Source organism: Antedon bifida, chromosome 2 (genome assembly GCF_963402885.1).
Source record: "Antedon bifida chromosome 2, ecAntBifi1.1, whole genome shotgun sequence".
Lineage (NCBI taxonomy): Eukaryota > Metazoa > Echinodermata > Crinoidea > Comatulida > Antedonidae > Antedon > Antedon bifida.
The window spans coordinates 940,380-950,143 of NC_136227.1; the positions used below are offsets into that span (position 1 = coordinate 940,380).

The 9,764-nt window shown below is 34.4% G+C and overlaps 1 protein-coding gene and 1 non-coding gene across 3 annotated transcripts in view; one reads left to right on the forward strand and one right to left on the reverse strand.

Annotated features, from left to right (window-relative positions):
* Nucleotides 1-8,438, reverse strand: part of LOC144835259 (putative E3 ubiquitin-protein ligase HECTD4) — a 31,887-nt gene extending 23,449 nt beyond the window's left edge. Inside the window, exons 1-14 of one of the 2 annotated variants that reach the window (XM_078690323.1) lie at nucleotides 7,581-8,438; nucleotides 7,036-7,256; nucleotides 6,404-6,651; nucleotides 5,900-6,055; nucleotides 5,254-5,431; nucleotides 4,764-4,913; nucleotides 4,233-4,346; nucleotides 3,619-3,765; nucleotides 2,739-3,111; nucleotides 2,089-2,259; nucleotides 1,551-1,671; nucleotides 879-1,064; nucleotides 479-700; nucleotides 7-74 (exon numbers count right to left, since the gene is read on the reverse strand). In XM_078690323.1, the coding sequence (XP_078546449.1) occupies nucleotides 7-74; nucleotides 479-700; nucleotides 879-1,064; nucleotides 1,551-1,671; nucleotides 2,089-2,259; nucleotides 2,739-3,111; nucleotides 3,619-3,765; nucleotides 4,233-4,346; nucleotides 4,764-4,913; nucleotides 5,254-5,431; nucleotides 5,900-6,055; nucleotides 6,404-6,651; nucleotides 7,036-7,256; nucleotides 7,581-8,284 (3,059 nt within the window). In that variant the 5' untranslated portion in view covers nucleotides 8,285-8,438. Of the gene's footprint in view, nucleotides 1-6; nucleotides 75-478; nucleotides 701-878; nucleotides 1,065-1,550; nucleotides 1,672-2,088; nucleotides 2,260-2,738; nucleotides 3,115-3,618; nucleotides 3,766-4,232; nucleotides 4,347-4,763; nucleotides 4,914-5,253; nucleotides 5,432-5,899; nucleotides 6,056-6,403; nucleotides 6,652-7,035; nucleotides 7,257-7,580 lie in introns of both variants that reach the window. The other variant, XM_078690322.1, reaches the window with a different exon arrangement.
* A 236-nt stretch (nucleotides 8,439-8,674) lies between these two features.
* On the forward strand, nucleotides 8,675-8,746 carry Trnae-cuc (transfer RNA glutamic acid (anticodon CUC)). The gene has a single exon. It is a non-coding gene; the product is annotated as a tRNA-Glu (tRNA).
* The last annotated feature ends 1,018 nt before the right edge of the window (nucleotides 8,747-9,764 follow it).

The following is a 9,764-nucleotide window of genomic DNA, read 5'->3' on the forward strand; positions in this document are numbered from 1 at the left end:
ATATACCTGGATGTGTAGAGTTTCCCTGAACAATCGTCAGAATTTCCAATATACTTCTTCAAGCAGAGTGCAACCTAGTAGAGAAAATAAAACACAGTGCTAAAACTGTAAATAAAAATGACATGGTAACTTTACTTGATCAATGAAAAATTATCAAGATGAAACCATGTATTGTGAACATTGTAATGAACTACTGTAATGAGTTACTGTGCATTCACATGCAGAGACATTGGGACATGGTTAACAAATCAAAAGCTCCCTGTTGTTTAGAATCAGCATAGAATTGGTTCTTAATTTAAAGCTCTGTCTACACTATCAAACTTTATGTAACAAACAAATGTGATGTGCCCATATATAGACATCATGATGTCATATCACTACCATATTTAAGCATATCACTCCCATATTTGGGCACATCACACTTTTTTTGTTTAGACTAGTTTGATAGTGTAGACAGAGCTTAAGTATAACATCTTACCTTACTGCTCAACAGAACAAGCTGTACTAGTTGAGGCATCAATTGTTTTACAACGCTAAGACAACACAACTTGGGATGCGTTAGAGAGGTGGTTATTAATGGTAGTAGGTGGCCCAATACAGTTCCTTTCAACACTCTTTCCAGCCCCTCAATTCTGCTAGTAGCATCCTTGCCTTCTTCATTTACCAGGTTACCAACAACATCTAGGAGCACTTCTAAAACCTGAAACAATTGTACAACTTGAATTACATGTTCGGGAGAGAATTTCAGGTGCTAAATTAACCAGTTTGAAGTAATTTCACACAACAAACAAGGTAAGATATGAAACGACATCTGAGTGACAAATACAAACAACAATACAAATAAATCAGTGTTGAAATTTCTTTGAATTATCTATTACCTTTTCACTGCCTTTCAAAATGCTAGAAGCTAGGCCTAGAAACGATGACTCAGGTTCTAGTGAATCATTGCCATTCTTCTGCTCTTCTACAGCTGTCTCTGATTTCTCTTTTGTTGAGCTTAAGATCAAATTTCTTGTCTGGTATGTCAGTATTCCCATGATATACTGAAGACATGGTGATGCATGCTACAATTAAAGAGACAAAAATCACTTTGCTATAATTTTTTTAAATTTATTTATTATGGTTTAAAATAACAATCAGCCGCTGATGATGAAATTGATTGCTTTACATTAAAAGACAATTATAAAAATATAAAACACAATTATAAATAAATATTAGTAAAAAAAAGCATAACATAAATTGTAAACATCACATAAATTGTAAACATCAAATGGTACTGTAAGTACCGTAGACATTTATTTATATGATCAAATAAAAATGAAAAAAAAAACTTATATTGGCTTCAAGAATCATAAGTATAACACTAGGTAGAACTTGCTACAGTATTTTGATGAGGCAAAGATGCTTTAATTATAATTATTAATATAAAATACAACAATCTGGGCTGGGAAATTGGGGTTGGTGTTGAAAATTGAAAATTTCAGACGGCCTTATATTTTCATTAAAAAGAAATCTTCATCCAGCATCAATGTAATGATTAATAAACTTACTGGTGTGCCAGCAAGAAATACTTGAAACTCGTCATCAGGTAATGTTAGACAGTTCTTGAGTAAGATACAGGATTCTTTCACTGTTATCCTCAGAATGTAGTAAACTAATTCATCACTTAGCCTACGATTGAAAAGAAGAATTAGATGTTGGCTCTGTCTACTTTACTTTATGTGTGTCCATATATAGACATGATGATGTCATATCACTACCATATTTGGGCATATCACTACCATATTTAGCCCCATCACACTTTTTTTTGTCAAACTATTTGATAGTGTAGACAGACCTTTAGGCTATGTTGTAGAGTCTGAAATTTAGCATAGTGGTTTTCCATTGATATGGTAACAAACTAAAGTATTGTGGTATATTCATTTTTTCCCTATATTTTCGCAAATTGTTCTCAATGTACTGGACATTTAATAAACATAGCTTCCTGTTGCAAACATACTTTGTAGTAGTTCAAATAATTTTCATTAATTTCAATTCTGACGAAGATGCTAAATTGTATTCTCAATCCAAAATTAAACAATATCTTACTTGACAGGCTGTTCCTTATCATTCCATTCTTGTCTTAATTGTTGAGATAAGTTCACCAGTAGTAAATCACATAATTTACTCAATGCCGGGGAGGTGTCACTACAGCTTAACAGCTGGTGAATCAATGACGTTTGCTCTTGTTGTGTTGGGTAGAGAACAGTCAGCCCAGCACTGTAATAATTAAATAATAAATAAAAGTTATACATTATAGTTGCCATTAATTGTACATTCTCACATTCTCCTAATACACCCTTGGGATGGCCTAAAGCTCTGTCTACACTATCAAACTTTATGTGGCAAAAAATGTAATGTGCCCATATATGGACATGATGTCATATCACTACCATATTTGGCTATATCACTACCATATTTAGACACATAACAACATAATTTGTCAAACTAGTTTGATATTGTAGACGAGTCTTATGTGTCTGGTTTTCCAGAAACTTTTGACCATTTGGACTCCAAGAAAATCTGTATTTGGCAGAGTTTCCTGTTTGAGTCCAGTATTGGGAAAGTCGATTTTAAGTCGACCTTAATAGTTAAATCAATTATTATTTAGACGATGGTTGTTGCGAACATTTTTCTTTCTCATTAACTTGCTGCACTAATTAATTTTTCAAAGCAAATAGTAAGTTAGCCTGACTAACCTAAGAACAAGACAGGCCTCTCTCTGTGCTCCTTCTGTAATACGATCATCCTTAGCTGTCAAGATGTACCAGAGAGCTTCTCGATTGTTCTTCAGTAGCTCTATCTCAACCTCTGTCTTTCTTTTGAACATAGAGGATTTGATCACCACTTGTGATACCATCAACATACACTGGGCAGTCTGCATGTTACCGGTGTCAAGGGCAATTTTCAAGATCTGGTAAACTCGAATTAGGAATGGCATGTCCACAACCTGTTGTCCAAGAAGGATGCGTCCAAGAGAGGTCATCAAGAGGTCACTGTGAGCTTTATGGCAGCATGTACTTCCAATGTGAAGGAGAAGTTGACTAATCACGTCAGATATTGGCAACGAATCTTCTGAAAGAATGTTATGCAGTCAGTAAAGCTTCTCTCTTAAGCTCTGTCTACACTATCAAACTAGTTTGACAAGTGTAATGTGTCCAAATATGGTAGTGAAATGCCCAAATATGGTAGTGATATGACATCATCATGTCTATATATGGGCACATCACCTTTTTTTATCACATAAAGTTTGATATTGTAGACAAGGCTTTACGAAACCGCTATTCATTTATAGCAAAATTATCGCATCTTTTAACACTCTATAGTCGATTCAGATACTTGGCGTGGTACTTAAGATGCCTCCTTAATGAATGAACTGTATTTCAAGCTCAAGCATAATATTACTGGCAAATGCTTTGATATACATTAAGACACTCAAACGTGTATTGTCACATGATGTTATGTACTTTGTTTTGTTCATCATTCTATCTGCAGTGTAACTTTGTTTTCATTATTTTGTGTGTAATGCATGTAAAAATGAAGTAAGCAACAAAAACAGATAATAAAGAGGTCAATAACCTGTAGGCGGTTGGAGCTGAGGAGGTGGTTCTACTCCAAGTTGCCGATGAACATGATGAGGAGCTCTGAGTCCAGGATTGTACCACTGATCAATCCAATCATTTGAACATGTCCATATCATGTCATTCACCACATCATAACAAACACCTAATGACACAATTTATTTAAACCATAAACACTTTTTCATTTTTAATTTTAACTTATTGATAGAGGCTGACCCTAAACAGCATATGCTGACAATTAAGGAGCCCTCGTGCTGAGTTATGATACGTGCCTGTGTGTTTGGACACCAGATATCAAGCAATGAATTAGAAACACATCAGTATTTAAACTCTATTTTTAGAAATATTACACTTTTTGAATCTTTATTGTACATTGATCTTTGATGATGTTTCCTTTTTATTTTTTATTTCATTCGAAACTTATTATTACATTACATGATGATGGATAAACTATAATTTATAAAATAAGTCTTGTTTTAGGCTTACACAGTTACAGCCAGGTCAGGATTGAACATTGGACTTTAGGATTGGAAGGCAAGCATGTCAACTCCCAAGCTACAGCTCCACTATTTACGCATATATCAACAATTGATTTATAATGTCATATCTTACCTATAGACTGGACACTTGATCCTCTTGCCATAGCACAGGCTGGAGCATCAGTACAATCAACCCTTACATTGAAGTTACCATTTGATACACTAAATATATGGTTTGTACACAATGCTAGAAATAACAATCAAACAAGACTGATTGTCTACTTTTAGAAGTTATAAAAATGGATCTTAATTTCCGAAATATGTGTATTAATGTTATTATTTTTATTATGGCCTCTTCAGTCAAAGATTGTTACTTCAGATGGCTCAGTTATGATGTGTGTGACAGTGGCTGTGTGTGTACTAGTACACCAGGGTAACCAGGGTAACCCCCTACTCGTTTTGTACTAGGTGCACATGTGCTAGATGTGTACACTGGACCTACAGTTTTATAGTCCTCATCCGATATGAGTTGTTCTTCCACCAGAACCATGGAGTGAGCCTTCAACCTATGCCGATGTTATGGCTACGTATTTATTATGGTTCCACAGTCTTACATTTCCGCTGTATGTTACTATTGTATACTACAACAATTAAGTTAATTTACCTCTACTGCTGCTCAGAGTTGATCCAGGGCCAAACCTAGAACTTGCGCTACTGCCGCCAACTGGAGAAGTTATAATCACCACGTTAGTGCCACAGACGTACACTGGAGACTTTCTTAATACCTTTAACGCTAAACCACAACTGGTGTTTGCTGTAAAAAGGTTATAAGTTATAAGCTTATTATAGTAGTAGCAGTAGTATAGTAGTCTAGTATCTGCCTCAGACATATTGGCCCATGACTTTCCTCTGATCAAGGTGGGCACTGGACGAGAGAATCCCTTGATCAATGTTAGGACCGATCAAGGTGCTTTAAACAGTCCTGGCTTTGTTTGTATCAAACCTGTTAGTGGCGGTAATTATCGCTGTTGGTTTCAATTGAATAAAAAAAAATAAAAATAAATTCTGAGGTTTTGAAGAGCAATAAACAAAACAAATAAACACCTAAACTAAAGGTTTTTAAGTAAACCTTAATGCGTGAATGTCAAGCTTACATAAATCATCTTTAGCAGCATTCTGCACAGGACTACCAGCAACCAGTGCCATGGTAGTAGAACGATAGTTACGTAGTCTTGCCATTAGCGTGTTTGTGTCTGTCTTTGTTCCTTCATCTTTGCGTTGCAGTATTACTGGCTGTTGTACATGTAGTGCTTGATATTTCTCTTCTGATTTCTGTAAATATTAACATTAGTTATTATGGAGGGAGGGAGGGGGGGGGGCTTTCATTTTGGGATGGTAGACAAACCAACCAAATACATTCCCTATACAATGAATGGAACTGGACAATGGACAGGTTAATCTTTTGTATAGATTATTGCTCTTTTTGTATAAACGAAAGCCTGCTAATAACAAAGATGGTGACATCTGTGATGAGGAAACAATGTTTAATTGATGATTTGGAGTGGAGTTGGCTACCAATCCAAGGGTCCTGGGTTCAAGTCCTGTCAGGATTTTTTGACATTTTACAACTCCACTCCCAGACTTTGTTTATGTAGAGCATCTTTCGTATATGTTTGTCTTGTGAACAGGATTGCCACCTTTAAGAAGGATAGTGAATGAATTCGCTTATGGTATTCTTGGCAATTTGCCTAAAATGTATAAACAAAACAAACAAAACATTGATATACAGTTACTAAATACCTGTATTTTGAACACTTCCAAGTAAACATTTTGACCTTTGCCATTCTTGTCTACACTAGCTGGACACCATATCCAATAGAAGTACAGACCATCACTACAAAGGGATACAGTCAGAGCAATCTCACAGGTCTGTTCAAATGTTACCACTTCTTTCATCTTAAGAAGGAAAAAATCAATTCTGAATGTTTGCCATTAATGTAAACTCAATCAAATATATATTTTTCATCCTATAAATGTAGACCTGAAAATTATCAATCCAATTGAACTTGGTTTGTTCGTAATTTCTTTAAATTGGTCAATATTTTGTTTAATTTTAAATGGAAATAAAGTAGGTTTTAAACAACATAAGTTTAAACTTTATTTCATATGGTATTACCCACATAGATGAATATTTATGGACATGATGATGTCATATCACTACCATATTTTGGCATATCATACTTTTTTGTCAAACTAGTTAAAATAAAGCTTAAGTGGATGCAAAAAAAGGTTATTTTGACATACCTTCAATGTATTCAAATCTACCATTGTAAACAGCATTCCACTCTTTCCATCAAATGAGGTAGGTCTATGGACAAGATAACCGTCGCCATAAGCCACCCATCCTGAGTCTACGTCCAGGTTCGTAGTGTACACATACCCCCTTAGAGTACCATGTAGGCCTGTACCGATCTTGGCAATACCGCGTCCGCATGATCCGGTCACGTATAAGAAATTACCATCACATCCAACACTTCTACCAAACTCATTCTCTGTAAAATAAAATAAACTTATTTTTAATCTTTAAAGTAAATGGTAAAAATATAATCTGCAGGAGCAAATGAAGGTTGAGTCTGTGATGATAGATTATTCATTCATTCATCAGTGGAAAATTACTTCTATTTATTGTCATTTGCATATAAAATATATTAATTATTAAATTATGTTTGCTCCGATATATACAAAAACGGATACATAAAAAACTAACAAAAACAATAACAAAGTGTCACATCACTCCCGTATGGTATAATGACAGTGACAAGCATTCAGTACTCGAATTGCAGCTGGATAAAAGCTGTTTGTTGTTTATATCCTTCCCATTGGACTTTCATGGTACAGTATTTCCATTCATTATAATTCTCATTAACATCCCATACCTTTATCTTTATCCTGTTCAGTGCCTCTTTCTGTAATACTTAACATATCTTCAAATCCCCAACACAGAATATGCTTTGTACCCAACAGAGAAGACGGACATCCTGGTCCTCCTGCCAGCTGTAGTAACTTGTAAAGAATCTTTGCAACCGGTAATGATTTAATTTCATTGGACAGCTTTTGTAGAAGGTGTACCGTGTGAATCAGGGTTTTTATAGATCCTCTATTGAAAATAGCAAATGAAACATTGATTAAATATTTATAATGCTACAAAAAAAAATGTTTTTTTTTTATTTCATACGCATCCAACAGCGAGTAACTTGCCAATTACATGGATTGATAAACTATTTTATAATTTATCGTGCTTATACAGTCTCATTTTAGGCTTTAGGAGTACTAGAGTTGAAAGAGTTACAACCCTGGCACTAGGTCAGGATTGAACCCTGGACCTTGGGATTGAAAGGCAAGCACGTTAATCAGCTACAGCTCCACTACTTATAAAATATTCCCTGAAAATTATATTTACGGCAATTAAAATGAAACACACCTTGCACAAGCTAGAGCTGTAAGTGCTGCAGCAGCGCTTTCTTTTTGTTCAATATCTGTGATCGTATGCAATGATTCAATTTCAGAATGTTCTCCGAGCCAAGTGCACAAGAGATTCTCCAAGCCATTAAGACAATCTGTCGGTTCTTTCGTTAGACTCAACGGAGGGCAGTCTTGCAGGCAATTGAGGAGTAGTTTTGTTGTTGTTCCGATCAAAGCTGGATCGACGGCACTCTGCGATTTTAAGAGAGGAAAGACGAGTAGAAGACTAACCCTGCTGGAAAAGCTAACAGTGTCACCTTGTTGCCACAACCCTTGCTTTCTAAGCAGATTAAATGTTTCCTCTTGGCTCGCTGCTTCTTTTTCAACTGCTTTCTCTGAAGTAGCAGCGAGTTGTCGTTGCGCATTCCACAATCCTTTTAATGCATTGCGTCTATAATCAAGCAGTCTAGAGTATGCGAATACATTGTTATTAGTGCCACAAACAGCTAGAAGCCTTTCTGTAAGCTCCTTTGGATCTTTGGAATCAAATGACACAACATCATTCTCGTTCGTTTCGGTGCCTTGGCTATCGGAATTATCAGGAGCCTGCTGCGGAAGCTCGACCAGGTCAAGAATTCGCAGTAAACCATTGTGCAAAAATAGTGTTTCTTCACTTATAGATAGCCACTGTGTGTTATCATTAACGCTACTAGATGTAGCCATTATTCTAATATAGTTTAACCTGCAAAAAAATCAGATCAGAGGGGTTAATATTACCCTAAATCCTACATATTTATGTTCTGATTTGCCTTAATAAATCTTGATTGTTTTGATCTTCCAGCCAGGATGACCTCTTTTGTGTAACAACAGAAATGCGTCAGCAAATAATGTAACGCGTTTTAATGGATGTTAATTAACATCAAACGCCCTCTACTTTTTCAATTTTTCCCATTTTGCTAAAATATAATTATATAGCGCAATATATAAAAGTATATAATATATATTATGAATTTTCTTAAAACACTGAATCAAAATCAACTATATTCAGTAGGTTTTTGTCAGAATTGTGTACGTGAAAGGTCTTATACGTTGATTTGTCATTTACTAAGCAAGTCCCATATGGTCTAGTGGTTAGGATTCGGCGCTCTCACCGCCGCGGCCCGGGTTCGATTCCCGGTGTGGGAACTTATTTTTTCATCTTTTTAATTAAATTTGTTCATCTTTTTTTATTTAATAATATTTTTTGAGAATTATTAATAATCTCTAATAATAAAAGTAAAAATAATGATTTATTGGAAACTTTTATCAGGTTTTTAAATGGCACTCAAGCAAGTATGTGCGTCAAAACAAAGCAATCCCAACAAGATTTGCATTGGTCAAAATCAGTTAACAATAAATAAATGTTATACATTTTTTTTAAATAAATACAAACAAAGTTGTGTCACAAGGCACAAAAAAATAAATTAAATTGAACAAAGATATTTAAAAACTTATCAACAGAAAACTAAACAGAAATCAAAAGTTGAAAACAATTTATAACACATTACATCGTTTCTAATTTCATAAATATATTTATCCAATTAATTAAATTGGTCAGTTAGAGATTTAGTAATTTTATCAAATTAATCATTATTGAATAAAAAAAAATTATGAAAATCAGGATAATCATATAAAAATATATATTAGTAACAAAATATTATGTAATTTGGCCGTAAATATTGGTTAGAAAAACTAGAAGGCCTATCTCACTATAATGATATGCATGTATTTATTGGTTTTCGTATTATTCCCACCTAAGTAGTTTCATTTTATATTAGTTCTATTTTCTAGTTGAAAATTATTAAATTAATGTTCATTATTATTATATATTATGCATGATATTTTCGCGCGTATAACTTGGAGTGAGGGCGCTTTCATGTTTTCCAAGAAATAAAAAACATGACTTTTCGTCGTTTCCAAATATTCTTCATCAAAATGCGCGCAGGCTGCATCTCAATTTTTTAGTGAAATTGTATGTACGCCACGTCACTTACTACACACTTGATATAAGATAAAATAGATCAAAGTTTTCACATTAAACAAGGCTACACCGAGCAACTTTGAAGTTACGGTTTATATCAATTGCGTATAATAACAAAAATGAAACACAATAAATTGTTTTATTTGTACTAAAATCGACATAAACTGCATTGACATAGTTTGA